At 47.6% G+C, this 22,058-nt stretch overlaps 1 protein-coding gene across 1 annotated transcript in view; it reads left to right on the top strand.

Annotated features, from left to right (window-relative positions):
- AP1M1 (adaptor related protein complex 1 subunit mu 1) overlaps positions 1 to 22,058 on the top strand; it is a 36,573-nt gene that overhangs the window by 1,144 nt on the left and 13,371 nt on the right. Inside the window, exons 2-5 of the mRNA XM_004423001.3 lie at positions 5,992 to 6,148; positions 8,275 to 8,342; positions 9,930 to 10,060; positions 10,766 to 10,913. Of these exons, the coding sequence (XP_004423058.1) occupies positions 5,992 to 6,148; positions 8,275 to 8,342; positions 9,930 to 10,060; positions 10,766 to 10,913 (504 nt within the window). The remainder of the gene's footprint in view (positions 1 to 5,991; positions 6,149 to 8,274; positions 8,343 to 9,929; positions 10,061 to 10,765; positions 10,914 to 22,058) is intronic.

Raw genomic sequence — 22,058 nt, 5'->3', positions numbered from 1 at the left:
GAAGTGGGCTGCCGCCCTTCCCCAAGTCCATCCTGGCTGGAAGCAAGTGAGGATCTGGCCTCTTGCACCTGGGAGCAACAAGTACAGGTTCAACAATGTTCAACGCGTCCCACATCAATCTGGGAGGAGACGTGGGTGTCAGGCCCAGGTGGGGCGGGGAGGAGTTAGCTCAGAAGCAGTGGGGTGTGAGGAGAAGTGGCTGCCCCTTCCTGCCCCACTCCCCACCCCCAGCACTTCCCTGGAGTCCCCTGAGTGGGTTGCCTGCCTTGGATGGCACCCAAAGTCAACATCCAGTGAGGCCCAGTGCTGGGCTTCCTTCCCCCACCTTCTTAGAGGCAAGGAAAGACACAGGGCAGGCCAGGGGCGGGGTGGGTGCAGTGTTCCCTGAGTCCTTGTAGCACGTGTTCTTGCTTCCACCCCAGCCACCGTGTCCTTAGAGGTCCCAAAGGCTGCCTGTCTCCAATCACTCGTTCTTTCAGCAAAGATTTCATGAGCTCCTACGTGCACTGAGCCGCATGCTGACCATCTCGCGGTGACTGTGGAGTCAGGGCTGAGCTCAAAACCCAGCTTTGCTGCTCAGCTGTGTGACCTCAGGCAAGTGCCTGCTCCTCTCTGAGCCTCACTTTCCTCATTAGTCAGAGGAGGCTTCCGTGGCATTATTGTGTGAACTCGCTGAGCCGCGCATGAGAGAGGCTCAGCAGCACCCAGGGCCCACAGTCCGTGTTAGCCCCTGTGGGTCTCACGTTCTGGCAGGGGAGACGTGTGGAAGCAGCCGCATGGATCCAGACGGTCAGATCCGGTTAGCCACAGGGCATGGACAAGGCCCCAGGGAATGCAGTTGCCTAACCTCAGTTTTGGCTGGCAGAAGGAGAAGTGGTTACGGAAGGCTTCCTGGAGGAGGGAGATGGGGGAGCTGGAAAGGTGACCAAGTGGCAGACAGGTGGACAAGGAAGCGTCTCAGTGGGGCCGAGGGGTGAGGGGCAGCCCACTGGGGCTGGCAAGCAGGAAGTCCTACGTAAGGCTGGAGCCTGGTGGATGGCACCGGGAGGGCCATGGGTGTTAAAGGTGTCCGGACAGGAGAAAGGGCCAGAGGGGACCACTTTGATCCCAGGAAGGAGGAGCCACCGCAGGGGGATTGTAGCCCGGGAGAAGCAGGATCAACCTGCCTTTCGGGAGGCTCCCGAGGCAGCCGGGGGCTCCCTTCCCATCCTCAGCAACCGTCATGCCATTTATTATTCCACTCCCCACGGACCTCATGTTTTGGAAGTTTGCCTCATGCGCAGACTGCATTTAATCAGAAGTAAGGTAATGGCACATCAGGAAATTCACCACCACACAGCTCTCTGCCAGCCAGAGCCTCTGATTACCAAGGAAACCAGCGTGGCCACGTTCAGCTGACAGAAAGCCCTCCGTGGACACTCCTCCGCCCTGTCTTTCTTGCTTCTCTGCAGCTGCTGAGGCCACTAGCACACTTCTCAGCAGGCTTCCTTCGGCCCCCTGTTTCCCTCACTGTCTGCTGGCCCCTCCGCTGCTGCCCTCCCTTTGGATGCTGGCCCCTCAGGCATACTGTCCCTCTCCCGGGGCAGGCTTTGATTCACGTCAGTGTGCCGGTGACTCTCAAATTTATACCGCAGTCCAGGGGACTTATCTGGAGATCTGCTGGCCTCGGGGACACCTTGGAAGTCCCACAGCCACTGCAGACTCTCCCTCCATCTGCTCTCTCTCCATCTCGGCGAGTGACACTGCCATCCATGCAGCTGCCCACGTTGGAGCCCTGGGCGTTATTCCTGCCTCCTTTGTCTCCTCACCTGCTTGCTCACTCCCCAGACGTTGACTGAGCACCTGCTGTGGGCCGGGCTCTGTTGTCAGTGCTGGGACACAGCTGCGAACCAGACAGAAGTGGTCACTGTTTTCTGGGAGTAGTAGACTCTGGTAGAAGTGACAGACAGTAAATGAGGACACAAATAAACATATGATGCAGTGGTGATGTGGGCAGTGAAGGTAAAGTGGAGTTGGGGGTCGAGAGGGACGGGATATGATCTCTCAGCCAGGGCAAGCAGGGAGGAGGTGCTGTCTGAGCTGAGGCTTGAGAAATGAGAAGAGCCAGCCCAGGGCATTCTGAGCAGAGGGAACTGCAAGTGCAAAGGCCCTGAGGCAGGAACAAGTGTGGATTGCTCAGAGGCAAGCTAGGAGGCCAGAATGGCTGGAGTGGAGTGAGCCCGGGGAGTGTAGACGTTGGAGGCTTGGAGGGGCTGTGCAGAGCCAGACGGCCTGGGGATGGCCTTGCAGCTTGTTCCCAGCATGGGGGAGGCTGGGATAGACAGCGGTTTCAGCAGGGGAGAGACCCGATCTGACCTCTGTTGAAGAAGATCCTCTTGCTCTCTGTGGAGAAGGAGCTGTGGGGTCACAAGTTACAGCAGGGGAAGGGTTATCACCGCAGCGCTGCCTGCTCCTTCCAGTCTGTCCTGTCTCCTGCCTTTGTCCTCTCCTCTGGGACCTGTAGCCCAGCTCCGAGGCTGTCCTCACTCCACCTGACCCGTGCTCCCAGGTCCCCCCATGGCCTTTGCCCCCTGCCCCTCCCCACGGCTTTAGCCACCCTGGTCCCTCTGCCTCTATCCCACCTGACTCCTCAGGCCTCAGTTTGAAGGTCACGCCCTGGGGGAGGCTCGCAGTTCCCCTTAAACAAATGTCCCAGTGTAGGGACCCTGTTTGTCTTGGTCACCTCTGTGTCCCCAGGCCCAGCACGGTCAATGGTAGAGGGGCACGCAGTGCATGCTTGTTACATGAGTGGACTTCTGTGCAGCCCTGGTGAGGGAAAGCAAATAAATTGCTCCTTGCCCTTTCCTTTGAGCACTCTGGGGGCCCGGGGGCTCTGGCCAGTGGCAGCCCCCAAAACTGGTTACCTGGGGAAGAAGCTGGGCCTTGGGAAGCCAGGAAAGCAGTGTTTATGGAGCAGAAATGGCCCTGCAGGGAGTGAGAAGTGGGGTTAGAATCCTGACTCACCTTTGCTTGCTGTGTGACCTTAGGCAGGTGGCGCCACCTCTCTGGACATCACAGTCCATCTCTGCTAAAACATCAGTCCTACCTCGTGGTGGGTCAGTATGTGAGGCAGGATATACTCCTGACAAGGAGTATGTGAGGGTTACATGGGAGTCCCTCGGCCGGGGCCTGGTCCAGGTACCCACGAGCTCAGCACTGGGTGCTGGGTCCCTAAGAGGCTGTCTGAACCCCAGAGGGATCCTTGCCACAGGCCACGGAAGAAAAACCAGGAAAGGAAAGGTCTCTCTCTGTCTCTGTCTCTCTCTCTCTGTCTCGTTCTCTTTGTCTCTCCCGGCTGGAAGCAGTAAAGACTGTATTTCATGAAGCTGTGGGCTCCGAGGTGGGCGGTCCCAGGTTGGTCAGCTCAGTGATGTTGTTCTCAACGCGTTGCTGAGTCTGGCAGCTGGCTGTGCTCACGGAGCCACGAGAGCGGCAGCAGCCCCAGGCGGCGTCTCCACACACAGCCTTGCTCGGCTGGCAAAGCTTCAGACCTCCTTTTATTCCTTCAGGGAGCTGCAACTCACATGTAACAAACCGCGCTTCCTTAAAGCCTGTAGTTGATGAGTTGCTCAGTACAGGTGCCCAGGAAGCCATCAGCACACCTACTGTCACCCTTAAGCCGTCCTCACCCCCCTCCTTGTGTCCAGCTTGTCCCCAGCCAGCCAGTGCTGTGTTTTCTGTCACCATTTCCCAGGATTTGATGTAAGTGGAATTGTGTGGGATATGCAGTCCGTTGTCTGGTTTCTCTCACTCAGCCAGTGATCCTGAGCTTCCTTCATGCCGTCGCGAGTACTAGTCATTCCTTTTCGTGGCTGAGGAGTGTTCCTTGGTGTGGGTGGACACTGTTTGTGTCTCTCTTTACCTGTTGAAGGACATTGACATTCTCTCCAGCCTGAATCTATTTAAAATAAAGCTGCTGTGGAATTGAAAGCCCAGAAATGAAACCGCACATCTCTGGACAGCTAATCTTCAACAAAGGAGCCAAGAACATACAGTGGAGAAAGGAAAGTCTCTTCAATAGATGGTGTTGGGAAAACTGGACAGCCACATGCAAAAGAATGAAAGTAGGGCATCATCTTTCACCATACACAAAAATTAACTCAAAGTGGATTAAAGACTTGAAGTAAGACCTGAAATCATGAAACTCCTGGAGGAAAATAGAGGCAGTACACTCTTTGACTTCAGTCTTAGCAGTATCTTTTCAAATACCATGTCTACTCAGGCGTGGGAAACAAAAGAGAAAATAAACTAATGGGACTTTATCAGACTAAAGAGCTTCTGCAAGGCAAAGGAAACCATAAACAAAATGAAAAGATAACCCACCAGCTGGGAGAAAAATATTTGCAAATCATATATCCGACAAGGGGTTAATCTCCAAAACATATAAAGAACTCATACAGCTCAACAAGAAAAGGACAAACAACCTGATCAAAAAATGGGCAGAGGATATGAACATTTTCCCAAAGAAGATATACAGATGGGCAACAGGCACATGAAAAGATGTTCAATATCATTAACTATTAGGGAAATGCAAATCAAAACTGTAGTGAGATATCACTTCACACCTGTCAGAATGGCTGTAATTAATAAGACAAGAAATAACAAATGTTGGAGAGGATGTGGAGAAAAGGGAACCCTCATACACTCCTGATAGGAATGCAAACTGCTGAAGCCACTATGGAAACCAGTATAGAGATTTCTCAAAAAAATAAAAATAATACTATATGATCTAGCTATTCTGTTGCTGGGAATTTATCCAAAGAACGTGAAATCAACAATTCAACGAGATTGATGCATCCCTATGTCCATCGCGGCATTATTCACAATAGCCAAGACGTGGAAGCAACCCAAGCACCCATCAACTGATGAATGAGAAAGAAGATGTGGTGTATATGTACAATGGAATACTACTCAGCCATAAAAAAGACAAAATCGTCCCATTTGCGACAACATGGATGGACCTTGAGGGTATGATGTGAAGCGAAACAAGCCAGACAGACAAACACCGCATGATTTCACTCATATCTGGAAGATAAACAAACACGTGGACAGAGAGAACAGATTAGTGGTTACGGGGGAGGAAGGGGTTGAGGGGTGGGTGAAAGGGGTAAAGGGGCACATGTGTATGGTGACGAATAAAAACTAGACTGCTGGTGGTGAGCACGATGCAGTCTGTAAGGAAATATCTATAATAATGTACATCTGAAATTACACAATGTTATAAACCATTATGACCTCAATAACATAATTAAAAAATAAATAAAGTAAAGCTGCTGTGGACATTTATATGCGACTCTTCATGTGGACGTACGGTTCCGTTTCCTCTTGGGTAAATACCTAAGGGAAGAATGGCTGGGTCATAAGCCAGATTCAACTTTCTGAGAACCTGCCAAACTTTACCCAAGTGGTGGCTCCATTTTGCGTTCCCCTCGGCAGTCAGTGAGGGTTCCGGATGCTGTGCAGCCCAACCCCCAGGCTGTGAGAGAGAGAAATGAGGAGAAGGGCTTCTCCCCTTCAGGCGACAGGCGAGTTCCGGCGGATGTGAACACTGAGCAGCATCCCCTGAATGGGTGCCCTGACACAGGCAGAAGAGCAGGGTGAATTAGCACAGGAAAGGCTCTGAGAAGGTCTTCAGTGAGAGCCTGTGGGGCGTTGCTTAACCTGGTGTCTCCCAGACGATTCAGCCCTGGACTCTTGGCGCATAGCTCCCTCCTGCCTTCCCCTGCAGAGAACCCTGCTAGCCCCTGTGGAAGTTCACTTTGGAAAATGCTCTCCTTGAGGAATTCCCTGGGAGATGGAGATCAGATGGCCTCGAGTCTACACCCTCTGATGGACAGGGGTGTGATCAGGGTCCCCAGAGGGAGGGAGCTGGCAAGTCTCACCCTGTGCCCCAGGCACCTGGCTTGTGGGCCTCCAAATGAAAGCATCTTTCCTCTCCTCCACCCCGCCCAGGTGCTCATCTGCCGGAACTACCGCGGTGACGTGGACATGTCAGAGGTGGAGCACTTCATGCCCATCCTGATGGAGAAGGAGGAGGAAGGCATGCTATCACCCATCCTGGCCCACGGCGGCGTCCGCTTCATGTGGATCAAACACAACAACCTGTATCGTATCCTTTTGTGGGGAGCTCCCAGGGGACTCTGTGGGTGTGCACGTGCACGTGTGTGCACACATATACACCAGTGGGGGCCATCAGACCCAGCCCTGCCCTCCCGGAGTGCCCTGCTGCCAGAGGAGATGTGCAGAGAACACACAATGACAAATATGTCAGCGGGACCTCTGGTCCAGGGATCCAGGAAGGCTTCCCTGAGGAGGGGACATCCCGGAGGAGACCTACCGGAAAGCCAGTGTCCACTAGGCCAGAGGAGTGGGCAGGCATGAGGAGTACTAGGCCCGGGCGAAGGCTCTCCACGGGGAAGGCGAGCCTCCTTCCGGAGGCTGCGGTGGTGGCTGGAGCACTAGAGAGGGGGTGCGTGGTGGGAGCGAGGCCCGAGTGGTCAGCAGGGCGCACGCTGCGGGCTCTTATAGGACATCACCCTGAGTGTGACGGGAAGTCTTTGGGACATTTTAGGTGGAGAGGAGATACAGTCAGATTTGTGTTTTCTGAAGGTCTCTAGCTGCTGAGAGGACCACACTGCAGGGAACAGAAGTGGACATGGGGAGGTGGCAAAGAGGTTGGGGTTGGCGTCCCGGTGGGAGGGGCGGTGGCCTGGACCATGAGGGGAGTGTAGTACAGTGAAGGGGAGAGACTCATCACAACCTGCCCAGATCTCGGAGCCCCTGCCCGCAGGCCCACGTTTCTGTCCCGTCCCTCGTGACTTGTGTGCACATTACAGCGTGGGAGGTGCTGGCCCAGGACCCACACCCAGCACCCTGAGATCCGGGGCCCTGAGATCTGGCTCCCATCGCACGCTTCTTTTTATCCTTCATCTCTCTCTGGAAGGCCTCAGGGCAGCTCTGCAGAGTGCTACAGGTGGCCTGTGACCAAGGAGGTGGCCGCTCAGAAGCCACCCTGGGTCTGGGCACTGGTTGCCCAGGTGCAAGGAGGGGGCTGTATGTGAGCTCACGGGAGCCATCAGATCAGTTTCCAGTTGGGCCCAACGTTTCACACATGGGAAGCCAGGGAGGAGACAGGGACGGCTTGTCTGGGTGCCACTGCCCAGCACACCCTGCCTGAATGGACGTCCTCTCCCCCCCAGCCTGGTCCCTAGTTCCATTGTCGGGTGACAGGCCAGTAAGGCCTGGCTGTGAGGGTCAGAGATGCCCACCTCCCACCCTCAGAAAGTTCTGGGAGGAATGTGGCCAGGCTGGAGGAGGGAGGAGCAGCATCCATCTCCTGGGCTCCTGCACTGGGCCAGGATGAGGCAGGAAGTGAGGTGAATGTGGCCGCTGCCCTCCCAGTCCCTCCTGCAGCTCACAGCTCAGCCCTGGAGCCAGGTGGCACAGGCCTGTCGTGAACGGGGAAGTCCAGGGCACAGCACGTGGGTCTGCAGTGGAGGAACTGGCCTCCCCGGGTGGTTTGAGGCCCCTCGGGGAAAGAGGAACAGGAAATACCCAGCACATGCTGACCCTGTGAGGCGGGGACCCATCCCCACTCTGGAAGGAGTCTGTGTGCCAGGCACTTGGCCACACGTCACCTCCGTGGATCCCCTCGCAGGACCCCGTTGAACAGGTGAGAAAGTGGGACTTCGTTAAAAGGTTTGTTCTAGGGGCCCAGGCTGGCAGGAAGGGCTAGAGCCAGCACTGGCCCCAGCTGCTTCCCACGAGGCTGCCGGGGAGCCCTGACCTCGGGAGGGCGACGTGAGCGATCAGCTTTGGAGAAGGGCCAGCTGTGGTCCTGCTTTCCACTCTCAGAACAAACTGCGCTACCTCCCCCCTGGGCTGTTCACCCCACCTGAAGGGCCCCCACACCACCCTTCAGCTCTCAGGTCAGGCATCACCTTGTTAGGCAGCCCCCCAACTCAGCAGCCGGGGGGCTTCCCTGTGGCCCCTGCTGCCCCTCTGTCGGCTGAGCGCTCCCTGGGGCCGGGACCACACCCGGCTGGTAACTGCTGTGTCCCAGGCCTGGCTTGGACCGGGAGCTTGGTTATTCACCGAGGCCAAGTGAACGGCTGGGGGTTAGGCTGGGGGAGGCTCTGAGCCCGGGGTGGGGTCCCCTAAGACATGCAGTGAACCGGAATCTGCGAGGCAGTGGCCCAGGCCTCTGAATGCTCCTTAACTGCGGCCGCCACGCAGTGGTCGCCACCTCCAAGAAGAATGCGTGCGTGTCGCTGGTGTTCTCCTTCCTGTACAAGGTCGTGCAGGTGAGTCGGCCGCAGGGCCCACAGACGGCTGTCCGTCACCCTGGTCCTACTCTGTCACCCGTACCGGCCACCTGAGGGCTGCCATGTCCCCAGGGAGTTCTGGGGCTGGAAGCCCAGGAAGAGGGCTGGGGGAGCTCCAGCTGCCCCGTGTATGGGATTCTACAGCCTAGTGAGGAGAGGAAAGTGCAGTAGTGTGCCCGAGGGAAGGTTCACCCCCCCAGCTGGCTGTGGAAGGGTGGAGGGTGGCTAGCTGAGAGCCATGGGTTAGGGAGGTGGGATAACCAGAAGGAGGGCAGAGCCCAGCTCTGCTCAGAATCTCCTTGGGGGCTCTAAGGGACAGAGGCCCAAGGCCCGAGACGCACCATGGAGAGAGCTGACACACGCCAGGCCCAGGCTGACAGCAAGCTGGGGAGCCTGAGAAAGAGCACATGGTTCAGTCAGGGAACATCAGGCAGGCCAGTGTGCGAGGGACAGGTGTGGGGCTGATGTCTGCAAGGTGGGAGGGGCTGGACTGCAGGGTCGGGGGCCGCGAAGGGCCTAGTGAGGAGTGTAGATTGGGATCTAAGTCTGGTGAGAGATGGTAGGGGCTTTAAGTGGGGGCCTGACAAGACGTGATTTGAGTTCAGATAATCTCTCTGGCTGCTGAATAGAGAAAGAACTCGATGGTAGGAGGGATGCCAGTGTGGAGGTTGCTGCAGCCTTCCAGAAGAGAAATGGAGGAGCCTGGCTGAGGCAGAGGCCGCGGGGTTGAGGAAAGTGGCGAATTGGACCGAGGAGGCCCATGATGGGCCCAGGAAAGCTTTTGTCCCTCAGGTGGTGCCACATGCAGCTAGCTCAGGAGCCACCTGTGCCATGCACCAGGGCACCGGCTGGCCTGGGCAGTGAGGACGTTGGGCAGGAGAGCAGTCCCTCCCCCTGGGGAAGGCCCCAGTGTGGGCTGAGGCACAGGCCTTCTTTCCGGAGCTGCAGCGTGGTCGCAGGCAGGGCCGGGCCTGGCGGTGCGGCCCACCAGCCCAGAGTGGAGGCCAGGCGGTCTGGTCCTGAGCGTGGGGGAGGGACGTCAGCAGACCAAAGAGTGGGGAGGGGTCTCCTCCCTGGAGTGTTGGCATTTCCTTTCTGCTTCAGTGTTAGTGCTAAAGGAACTTCCCTCCCTTCGAGTCCCTTCTTTGATCCTCTTAGTTTTCTGTTGAAATGGGGAAGATGTGTCTGCATGCAGAGCCATACAGACTGGCAGCTCAGGGAGGCTGGAAGAGGCCGGAAGAGCCACTTGTCCTGTCCGCAGTGGCTCTTGCCCCTCACCTGAGTCACTCTTGACACAGTGGCAAAAGGTGACAGCTAAGTGGGGATTAAAGAGAGGCTCACAAGGGGCCCAGGCCTGGGGTATCTGTCAGGGAGGAGAGGAGAGCAGCCTGCAGGGTGGGGGTGCAGGGCTTCTGAGCAGTCGTCAGAGGACACCTGCACCGCCCCCAGCCTTGTGGGCAAGAGAGCCGTTGGCTCTGGGCCTCCGGGCACAAAGGGCACATGAATTTGTGCAAGCGCTCATCCCTTCCTCTCAACCGTCCACCTGCCCTACCGCCAACACCACAGGTGTTTTCCGAGTACTTTAAGGAGCTGGAGGAGGAGAGCATCCGGGACAACTTTGTCATCATCTACGAGCTGCTGGATGAGCTCATGGACTTCGGCTACCCGCAGACCACAGACAGCAAGATCCTGCAGGAGTGAGTGGGCAGGGTGGCGTCACACGTGAGGTTGCCAGATGTGGGAGTGGAAGAAGCACACGCGTGTCAGGTCGCCAGCCCCCGCCCCATCTCCAGCCGCACACGGGAGTTGACGTTGCTTTTGGGCAGTTTTAGATCCTTTTCCTACTCAAAATTTAGAGAGTCACCTGCCTTTGTTTCTATTGTCATAAATGAGGCTGTGAGGAAAACACCTTCTTTCTCTAGACTCCTGCCCTTCAGAGACGGCCAGCGTGGGTTAACCCTTCCTGTGGATCAGGCTCTGGGCGCTCACCTTACCTTCGCTCCAGTCACAGTTTGAGGTGTTGTCTCCCGTTTCACATGGGAGCAAAGGGCAGCAAAGAGAAGCGTGTAACTTGCCCACCTCTGGCGCCTGTGGTTCTCCAAGTGGGGTTGGGGTCACCTGGGTACTCTCCCGGGGCTCAGGCCCCCCTGCACACCCACCAGGAGAGGAGTTCATGCCCACTTCTTGTTTTCCTCACCAGCACTGTCTCCTTGGCCCCCAACAATGGACACTCTGCACTCATTGTGACTTGAATTTGTTGGGTTTTGGGCAGCATAGGAGATTCTTGTATTGGACAGCCCCAGGTGAAGCCAGAGCCTGCCTTTTCTGGAGCCCGCTGCGGTGAGGGGCGGTTTTCAGGAATGTCAGCCCCTGAGTGCCTTAACTCTGAGCGTGCTCCACAGGTACATCACTCAGGAAGGCCACAAGCTGGAAACGGGGGCGCCGCGGCCCCCCGCCACCGTCACCAACGCGGTGTCCTGGCGCTCCGAGGGCATCAAGTACCGGAAGAACGAGGTGTTCCTGGATGTCATCGAGTCCGTCAACCTCCTGGTAGGCTTCCTTTCTTTTCTGCTCTTTTTCTTTTTTTTTCTAATTTTGTCTTCTCCGTGATAGAAATCAAAGCAAGTAGACTTCGAAAACTAGTAACCCGCTGAGAAATGCTCAGGTTCCATTAGGTGCCAGCAGATCAGCAGGATTCAGTTTGGGCCACTCATTGCGACGCCATCTTGTTTTATCTGCATTAGCTTTTGTTCTTATTTCGAATCAATACGTGCACAGTGTTTTAAAAAAAAACAGTGAGCGAAGGGCTCCGTGTTTGGAAAGACCACCTCACTTAAGAATTCATTGTCGGGGCCGGCCCTGTGGCTTGGTGGTTAAGTGCACGCGCTGCGATGCTGGTGGCCCGGGTTCGGATCCCGGGTGCGCATCGAGGCACCACTTCTCCGTTCATCCTGAGGCCGAGTCCCACATACAGCAACTAGAAGGATGTGCAGCTACGACACACAACTATCCACTGGGGCTTTGGGGGGAAAAATAAAATAAATAAAATCTTTAAAAAAAAAATAAAAAAAAAATAAAAAAGAATTCATTGTCATCCTTCTGGACCTCATTCTATAGATTTACAAACGTATGTCATTTTTCTATAAAACTGAGTGTGTAAGATGTGGTGCTCCTGCAACTTGTTTTTTTGTTTTTTGGGTTTTGTTTGTTTGTTTTTACTGTTTTGTGTATGTCTGGTTTTTCCTTTAATTTTATCTTTTAAATTATCATTAAGTAAAATTGACCCTTCTTCTATGAATTTTAGCACATTTCCAGATTTGTGTGCTCCATTATCATAATCAGGATACAGAACAGTTCCGTCTCCTCAAACACCTCCCTTGGGCTGCCCCTTTGTAGTCGCACCTCCCACCCGCCCCAGCCCCTGGCAGCTGCTGCTCTGCTCTCTGTCACTATAGTTTTGTCTTTGTGAGATCATCGTTTGAAGGGACCATACAGTAAGTGACCTTTTGAGTCTGGCTTCTTTCAGTCAGCGTGATGTCTTTGAGATTCCTCCGAGTTGTTTATCAAGTTTGTTTGTTCTATTTATTTGTATTTATTTTATATTCTGAACCACAGTTTGTTTATCCATTCACCCACTGGAGGACATTGGGGTTGTTTTCGGTGTTTGGCAGCTGTGAATAGAGTTGCTGTGGACGTTTCATGTACAGGTTTACGTGTGGACAGAAGTTTTCCTTTAGGGCAAATACCCAGGAGTGGGATTGCTGGGTCAGATGGGAAGTGGATGTTAACTTGATAAGAAACTGCCAAACCGTTTTCCAGAGTGGCTGCACCATCTTTGCATTTTCACCAGCAGTGGGTGAGCGTTCTGTCTGCTCCACGTCCTTGGTCAGTATTTTCTCTGTGGCCATCCTAATAGGTGTGTTGTGGTATCTCCTCCTGCCTTTAATTTGCATTTCCCTGATGGCTAATGATGTTGAATATCTTTTTATGTGCTTCTTGGTCATCCATATGTCCTCTTTGGAGAAGTGTCTCTTCATGTCATGACGAGCATTTTTAAATTGGGTTGTTTGTTTTCTAATTGTTGAGTTTTGAAAAGTTCTTTATATATTCTGGATATAAGTCTTTTGTCAGCTATGTGATTTGCAAATATTTTCTCCCAGTCTGTTACTTGTCTTCATTCTCTTGGCAGTGTCTATGACAGAGCAAAAGTTTTTAATTTTGAGAAAGTCAAATTATCGATTTTTTTTTAATTGCTTATGGTTTTGGTGCCATGTCTGAGGACTCATTGTCAAACCCAAGGTCATATAGATTTTCTCCTAAATTTTCTTCTAAAAGTTTAATAGATTTACATTTAGACCTATGATCAGTTTTGAGTTGTTTTATATGTTATGAGGTATATATCCATTTTTTTGCAGTTCTAAATCATTTTTTGAAAAGACTGTCCTTTCTCCATTGAATTGTTTTTGCAATTTTGTCAAAAATCAATTGGCCATCTTGGTGCGAGTCTTTCTGGACTCTCTGTTCTGTTCCATTGATCTATATATCCATTCCTTCACCAGTACCACACTGTCTTGATAACTGTAACTTTATAGTAAGTCTGAAAATCAGATAATGTGATTCTCCCAACGTTCTTCTTTTTCAAAATTTTTTTAGCTATTTAGTTCCTTTGTACAGAATTTTTAAATTAGCTTGTCTATATCTACAAAAAATTCTGCTGGGATTTTTATTGATATTGTGTTAAATAACTCTATTAATCAATTTGAGGGAGAATTGATATCTTTAGTATATTAAGTCTCACAATCTCTGAATACAGTATATCTTTTTTTTTTTTTTTTTAATTTTTTGTTTGTTGCAGTAACATTGGTTTATAACATTGTAAAAATTTCAGGTGTACATCATTGTACTTCTATTTCTGCATGGACCACATCATGTTCACCACCAAAATACTAATTACAACCCATCACCACACACATGCACCGAATTATCCCTTTCACCCTCCTCCCTCCCCCCCTCCCCTTTGGCAACCACCAATCCAATCTCTGTCCCTATGTATCCGTCCATTGTTGTCACTATCTACTACTTAATGAAGGAAATCATACGGTATTTGACCTTCTCCCTCTGACTTATTTCACTTTGCATTATACCCTCAATGTCCATCCATGTTGTCACAAATGGCTGGATTTAAGTCGTTTCTTATGGCTGAGTAGTATTCCATTGTGTATATATACCACAGCTTCTTTATCCATTCGTCCCTTGATGGGCACTTAGGTTGCTTCCAAGTCTTGGCTATCGTGAATAAGGCTGCAATGAACACAGGGGTGCATGTACCTTTGCAAATTGGTGTTTTCAAGTTCTTTGGATAAATACCCAACAGTGGAATAGCTGGGTCATATGGTAGTTCTATCGTTGATTTCTGAGGACTCTCCATACTGTTTTCCATAGTGGCTGCACCAGTTTGCACTCCCACCAGCAGTGTATGAGAGTTCCCTTCTCTCCACATCCTCTCCAACACATGTTGTTTCCTGTCTTGTTAATTATAGCCATTCTGACGGGCGTGAGGTGATATCTCATTGTAGTTTTGATTTGCATTTCCCTGATAATTAGTGATTTTGAACATCTTTTCATGTGTCTGTTGGCCATCTGTATATCTTCTTTGGAGAAATGTCTGTTCAGGTCTTTTGCCCATTTTTTAATTGGGTTGGTAGTTTTTTTGTTGTTGAGATGCATGAGTTCTTTATATATTTTGGAGATTAAGCCCTTATCAGATGTATGGTTTGCAAATATCTTCTCCCAATTGTTAGGTTGTCTTTTCGTTTTGTTGATGGTTTCCTTTGCTGTACAGAAGCTTTTTAGTTTGATGTAGTCCCATTTGTTTATTTTTTCTATTGTTTCTCTTGCCCGGTCAGATGTGGTGTTTGAAAAGATGTTGCTAAGACCGATGTCGAAGAGCGTACTGCCTATGTTTTCTTCTAGAAGTTTCACAGTTTCAGGTCTTACATTCAAGTCTTTAATCCATTTGGAGTTAATTTTTGTGTATGGTGTAAAGTAAGGATCTACTTTCATTTTTTTGCATATGGCTATCCAGTTTTCCCAACACCATTTGTTGAAGAGACTCTTTTCCCCATTGTATGTTCTTGGCTCCTTTGTCAAAGATTAGCTGTCCATAGATGTGTGGGTTTATTTCTGGGCTTTCGATTCTATTCCACTGATCTGTGTGTCTGTTTTTGTGCCAGTACCATGCTGTTTTGGTTACTATAACTTTGTAGTATATTTTGAAGTCAGGGAGTGTGATACCTCCAGCTTTGTTCTTTTTTCTCAGGATTCCTTTAGCTATTCGGGGTCTTTTGTTGTTCCATATAAATTTTAGAATTCTTTGTTCTATTTCTGTGAAAAATGTTGTTGGAACTTTGATAGGGATTGCATTGAATCTATAGATGGCTTTAGGAAGTATGGACATCTTAACTATGTTAATTCTTCCAATCCAAGAGCATGGAATATCTTTCCATTTCTTTGTGTCTTCTTCAATTTCTTTCAGAAATGTTTTATAGTTTTCAGTGTACAGATCTTTCACCTCTTTGGTTAAGTTTATTCCTAGGTATTTAATTCTTTTTGTTGCAATTGTAAATGGGATGGTATTCTTAATTTCTCTTTCTGCTACTTCGTTGTTAGTGTTCAGAAATGCAACTGATTTTTGTATGTTGATTTTGTATCCTGCAACTTTACCATATTCGTTTATTACTTCTAAAAGTTTTCTGGTGGATTCTTTAGGGTTTTCTATATATAAAATCATGTCATCTGCAAATAGTGACAGTTTCACTTCTTCCTTTCCAATTTGGATCCCTTTTATTTCTTTCTCTTGCCTGATTGCTCTGGCTAGGACTTCCAATACTATGTTAAATAGGAGTGGTGACAGTGGGCAACCTTGTCTGGTTCCTGTTCTTAGAGGGATAGCTTTCAGTTTTTCACCATTGAGGATAATATTAGCTGTGGGTTTCTCATATATGGTCTTTATTATGTTGAGGTACTTTCCTTCTATACCCATTTTATTCAGAGTTTTTATCATAAATGGATGCTGGATCTTGTCAAATGCTTTCTCTGCATCTATTGAGATGATCATGTGATTTTTGTTCTTCATTTTATTAATGTGGTGTATTACATTGATTGATTTGCGAATGTTAAACCATCCCTGCATACCTGGAATAAATCCCACTTGATCATGGTGTATAATCTTTTTAACGTATTGTTGTATGCGATTTGCTAGTATTTTGTTGAGGATTTTCACATCGATGTTCATCAGTGATATTGGCCTGTAATTTTCCTTTTTGTGTTGTCCTTGTCTGGTTTTGGTATCAGGGTAATGTCAGCTTCAGAGAATGAGTTAGGAGCTTCCCCGCTCCTCAATTTTTGGAAGAGTTTGAGAAGGATAGGTATTAAGTCTTCTTTGAATGTTTGGTAGAATTCACCAGGGAAGCCGTCTGGTCCTGGACTTTTATTTTTGGGGAGGTTTTTGATTACTGTTTCGATCTCCTTACTGGTGATTGGTCTATTCAAATTCTCTACTTCTTCTTGATCCAGTTTTGGAAGGTTGTATGATTCTAAGAATTTATCCATTTCTTCCAGATTGTCGAATTGGTTGGCATATAGTTTTTCATAGTATTCTCTTATAATCTTTTGTATTTCTGAGGTGTCTGTTGTAACCTCTCCTCTTTCATTTCTGATTTTACTTATTTGTGCCTTCTCTCTTTTTTTCTTGGTGAGTCTAGCTAAAGGTTTGTCTATTTTGTTGATCTTTTCAAAGAACCAGCTCTTGGTTTTATTAATTTTTTCTATTGTTTTTTTGGTCTCCATTTCATTTATTTCTGCTCTGATTTTTATTATTTCTCTTCTTCTACTGATTTTGGGCTTTGTTTGTTCTTCTTTTTCCAGTTCCTTTAGGTGCATTGTTAGATTGTTTATTTGAGATTTTTCTTGTTTGTTGAGATAGGCCTATATTGCTATAAACTTCCCTCTTAGAACTGCTTTTGCTGTATCCCATAAATTCTGGCATGTCGTATTTTCTTTTTTTTTTAAAGATTTATTTATTTATTTTTTTCCCCCCAAAGCCCCAGTAGATAGTTGTATGTCACAGCTGCACATCCTTCTAGTTGCTGTATGTGGGACGCGGCCTCAGCATAGCCGGAGAAGTGGTGTGTCGGTGCGCGCCCGGGATCCGAACCCGGGCCGCAGGCAGCGGAGCGCGAGCACTTAACCGCTAAGCCACGGGGCCGGCCCTAGCATGTCGTATTTTCATTTTCATTTGTCTCCAGGTATTTTTTGATTTCTTCTTTGATTTCTTCGTTAACCCAGTCGTTGTTCAGTAGCATTTTGTTTAATCTCCATGTATTTGTGGCTTTTCTGATATTCTTCCTATAGTTGATTTCTAGTTTCATACCGTTGTGGTCAGAAAAGATGCTTGGTATTATTTCAATCTTCTTAAATTTATGGAGACTTGTTTTGTGGCCTAATATGTGATCAATCCTGGAGAATGTTCCATGTGCGTTTGAAAAGAACGTGTATTCTTCGGTTTTTGGGTGGAATGCTCTGTATATATCTACTAGGTCCATCTGTTCTAGTGTGTCGTTTAAGGCCAATGTTTCCTTATTGATCTTCTGTTTGGATGATCTATCCATTGGTGTAAGTGGAGTGTTAAAGTCCCCTACTATTATTGTGTTACTGTCTATTTCTGTTTTTATGTCTGTTAATAATTGCTTTATATATTTAGGTGCACCTACATTGGGTGCGTAGATATTTACAAGTGTTATATTCTCTTGTTGGATTGTTCCCTTGATCATTATGTAATGCCCTTCTTTGTCTCTTTTTACAGTTTTTGTTTTAAAGTCTATTTTGTCTGATATTAGTGCTGCTACCCCAGCTTTCTTTTCATTGCTATTTGCGTGGAGTATCTTTTTCCATCCCTTCACTTTCAGTTTGTGAGTGTCTTTAGGTCTGAAGTGTGTCTCTTGTATGCAGCATATATATGGGTCTTGTTTTTTAATCCAGTCAGCCACCCTATGCCTTTTAATTGGAGCATTTAGTCCATTGACGTTTAAAGTAGCTATTGATAAGTATGTACTTACTGCCATTTTTTAACTTTATTTTTTTTTTTTCCCCTCAGTGTTTTAGTAGTCCTTCTCTGTTCCTTACTTCTTCTATACAGAATTGATGGTCACTTTAGTTTGACCTCTGTCTGAAAGCTGTACTCTTTAACTACCCTCCTCACTCCTTTTATGTTTTTTATATCATATCTATCCTCTTTTTTGTGCATTTGTATCCATTACGTTCTAATCGTGGAAATAGATAATTTTTCCTATTTGTGGTCTTCTCTTTTCCCCTTAAATCAGTCCCTTTAACATTTCTTGTAACACTGGTTTCTTGGTGACAAACTCCTTTAATTTTTGCTTATCTGGGAAAATTTTGATCTCTCCTTCCATTTTGAACGATAACCTTGCTGGGTAGAGTATTCTTGGCTGTAAGTTTTTTCCTTTTAGCACTTTAAAGATATCGTGCCATTCTCTTCTAGCCTGTAAGGTTTCTGCTGAGAAGTCAGCTGATAGCCTTATGGGGTTTCCTTTGTATGTAACTTGACATTCTCTTGCGGCTTTTAGGATTCTCTCTTTATCTTTAATTCTGGACATTTTGATTATGATGTGTCTTGGTGTGGGCCTCTTTGGGTTTATCTTGTTTGGGGCTCTCTGTGCCTCCTGTACCTGGATGTCTGTTTCCTTCCTTAGGTTAGGGAAGTTTTCATCTATTATTTCTTGAAATAGATTCTCTGCCCCCTTGTCTCGCTCTTCTCCTTCTGGGACACCTATAACACGGATGTTAGTGCGCTTGATGTTGTCCCAGAGTTCCCTTAGACTGTCCTCACTCTTTTTAATTCTTTTCTCTTTTACCTGTTCACCTTGGGTAATTTCTTCTAGTCTTTCTTCCAGCTCACAGATCCGTTCTTCTGTATCCTCTACTCTGCTTTTGAGTCCCTCTAATGAATTTTTCATTTCCAGTATTGTATTCTTCATTTCTGATTGGTTCTTTTTTATATCTTCCATTTCTTTGTTGACATTCTCACTGAGTTCATCTATTCTTCTCCCCAGATCAGTGAGCATCCTTAACACTCTTAGTTTGAACTCTCTGTCGGGTAGGTTGCTCATTTCTGTTTCACTTAGTTCCTTTTCTGGGATTTTGTCCTGTTCCCTTACTTGGAATGTATTCTTTTGCCTCCTCATTTTGCCTCTTTCCCTGTGCTTGTGTCTACGTATTAGGTAGGTCAGCTACGTCTCCTGCTCTTGGATAGGTGACCTTATGTAACTGATGGCTTAGGAGGCTTCCAGTGTGCTTCCCTCAGTTCTCAAAGTTCCAGGGGTGGCCCCTATGTGGGCTACGTGTGTCCTTCTATTGTGGCCTATTAGCTCTCCCTATAGGCGCCCAGGGAGGCTGAGTTATGCTCCTGGCCAGCTGTTGTAATGCTCAGCTGCTTGTAGTTGTTGTGGGCCCTTCAGTCTCTTTATCAGGTATGGGGAGCCCCAGCACAGTTGGCTGTAAGTTCTAATACCACATTTGTGTTGCAGTATTTCTTTTAAGTGAGTAGGCCCCCAGTGTGGCAGGTTGTTAGGCTCAGGGCCTTACAATTGCTGTAAACCTCTAGCCTATTAGGTCTCTTGTCAGCTCTCTGAGGATTGCAGCTGGGTGGGGCTGGCCTCAGGCACAGGAGCACCCAATTGTTTCAGGTTTTGGAAGGTGGAGCAAACCTCCTATGTGGGTCTTTGAGAAGCACAAGTCTTCTGCAGCTGACAAGCCCTGCCGCCCACAGGTCCACACACACATTCAACACAGTCCTGCCCTGTGTGAGCGCCCCAACCTCCCCAAGTGGACCCAGTCTCTCCACGGCGGGAGCCCCACACACTCCGCCACCACCCCACACTCTCCACCCGCTCCTTGTGCACACCCTGCCCCACTCAAGTCAGCTCAGTTGCCAGGCTGCAGAGAATCCAGTCACCAATCTATGCAGGCCCACAAGTTGCCTGAGGGCTTGTTGTTGGGTGGGGCCAGTCTCTAGGGTGGGCTGCCTGCCCTGGCTGAGCTGGATTAAATCGGTGCTCTAGCGCGTGGAGCAGACCCTGGGCTAGCAGGTCTCAGGGAGAACTCCAATGGCGTCTGTGTCAGCACGCTCACACCAGGCCACAACAGTGGTCGCCGCCAATGTCCCAGTCCCTGGAGAGGTCTCACCCCTCACCGTGATGCACTCAGGGTCTATTAGGTGAGTCTCTTGTCACCGAAGCACTGTGTACCTTTCTTTCTGGTGATTTTAGGATGCTTTCTGGAATGGGTGAGTTTGTGCACGGGCCCTTTAAGAGCCAGTTTTAGTTTCTTTGTGAACCGGGTTTTCTGGGGGTGCTACCCAATGCTTTAGTAGCAGGCAAAGTCAGATATAATGCCACTGGTCTCGATTGTGCTGGGTCCACAAAATGCCCACAGCGGGGGCGCTCCCCGGCTCAGGGCCCCGCGTCTCCAGGGAGGCTGCGTACCTGTGAGCTGCTCCGGCGGCCGTGACGCTGGCGGCTTGTGAAGGCGGTGTTTTTCCTCTCCAGAAGGGAGTCTCTGCCTCTTCCACCTCAGTTAGGATTGTCCATTGTTGCAGGAGTTCCTCTTATCCAGTTTTCAGTTCTGTCTCAGGGGTAATTTTTCCACGAGTAGTTGTAAATTGGCTGTGTCCACGGGAGGAGGTGAGTTCAGAGTCCGCCTACGCCGCCATCTTGACTCCGCCTCTCCCCACAGTATATCTTTATATATTTAGGTCGTCTTTGATTTCTTTCATCTGCATTTTATAGTTTTTACCATGTACATATTTTTTTGGATTTATAACTAAGCATTTCATTTTTTTTTGAAGCTATTGTAAATTGTATATTTTTAATTTTATTTGGTAGAATTCACCAGTGAAACTATCTGAGCATGGAGATTTCTTTTTCAGAATATTTCGAAGTACAAATTTCAATTCTTTAATGGTTATAGGATTATTCAGGTTTTCTATTTCATCTTGGGTGAGTTTTGGTAGTTTGTTGTTTTGAGGAAGTTGACCCATTTCATCTAAGTCATTGCATTTATGTACATAGTGTTGTTTTTAGTATTCCCTTGTTATCTTTTTAGTGTCTGCGGAGTCTGCCTGACACCTGTTCTTTCACTCCAGATATTGGTCATTTATGTTGTCTTTTTTTTTTCTTGGTCAGTCTTGTGAGAAGTTCATCTATTTTATTGGTCTTTACAGAGAATCAGCTTTTGATTTCATTGATTTTCTCTGTTGTTTTCCTGTTTTCAGTTTCATTGATTTCCGCTCTTATCTCTAGTATTTTTTTCTCCATGATTTGGGTTTATTTTTCTCTTCTTTTCCTAGTTTCTTAAGGTGGAAACTGAAGATATGATTTGAAACCATTCTTCTTTTCTAGTATAAACATGTAATGCTATAAATTTCTCTGTAAGCACTGCTTTAGCTATGTCCCACAATTGGTATGTTGAATTTTCATTTTTGTTCAAAATATTTTCAAATTTCACTTGAGACTTCCTTTTTGACTCATGGATTACTTAATAAAAGTGTGTTGATTAATTTGTAAATGTTTGCAGATTTTTGTGTTGTCTTGTTGTCATTGATTTTTAATTTGGTTCCATTAATATCTGAGAATATACTTTGTATAATGTCAATTCTTTAAAATTTGTTAAGGTTTTTTTTTTGAATGACCCAGAATGTGATCTGTCTTGGTGAATGTCCCATGTGCACCTGAAAATAACGTGTATTCTGCTGTTCTTGGGTGGAGTGTTCTATAAATGCCAGTTAAATCCAGTTGATTGATGGAATTGCTCAATTCTTCTAGCAATTCTTGCTAATTTTTGTCTACTAGTTCTACCTGTTACTGACAGAGGTTAAAATCTTCACCTGTAATTGTGAATTTGTCTATGTCGTTGCTTCATGTATTTTGAAGCTCTGCTCTTAGGCACAAGCACGTTTAGGATTCTTATGTTTTCTTGGTGAACTGACCCTTTTATCATTATATAATGTCTCTCTTTATCCTTGGTAGTTTTTGTGCTCTGAAGTCTATTTTGCTATTAATATTGTCACTCCAGAATTCTTTTGATTACTATTTGCACAGTGTGTGTCTTTCTATCCTTTTTTAAATCCTTTTACTTTTAGCTTATCAGATATCTTGTAGACAACGTATAGTTGGGTCATTTTTTTTAAATCCATTCTGACCATCTCTGTCTTTCAATTGGTATGTTTAGAGCATTTGTACTTACTGTAACTATTAACTTATTTGGATTAAAGTCTGCCATTTTATTATTTGTTTTCTGTTTGTTCCTGCAGTTTTTCATTCCTTTGTTTCCTTTTCCTGTCTGTCTTTGGGCTATTTGAACATTTTTAATATTCCATTTTGTTTCTTCACTGTGATTTTTACTATATCTTTTTGTATAGTTTTTTTAGTGGTTGCTGTAAAACACATACTTATCTTTTCTTTGTCTACTTAGAATCAGTATTTTGCCATTTCATTTGAAATTTAGAAACTTTACTACCCCTTTGTGCTAGAGTTGTTTTATATCTTCACCTACATATTTTGAAAACCCCATCATACAGTGTTCAAGTTTTTGCTTTCAATTGTCTGACATACTTTAAAG

Source organism: Ceratotherium simum, chromosome 18 (genome assembly GCF_057802395.1).
Source record: "Ceratotherium simum simum isolate JZ-2026a chromosome 18, ASM5780239v1, whole genome shotgun sequence".
Lineage (NCBI taxonomy): Eukaryota > Metazoa > Chordata > Mammalia > Perissodactyla > Rhinocerotidae > Ceratotherium > Ceratotherium simum.
The sequence above is the reverse complement of the archived record's forward strand: the minus strand, read 5'-3'. Positions and strand labels throughout refer to the sequence as shown.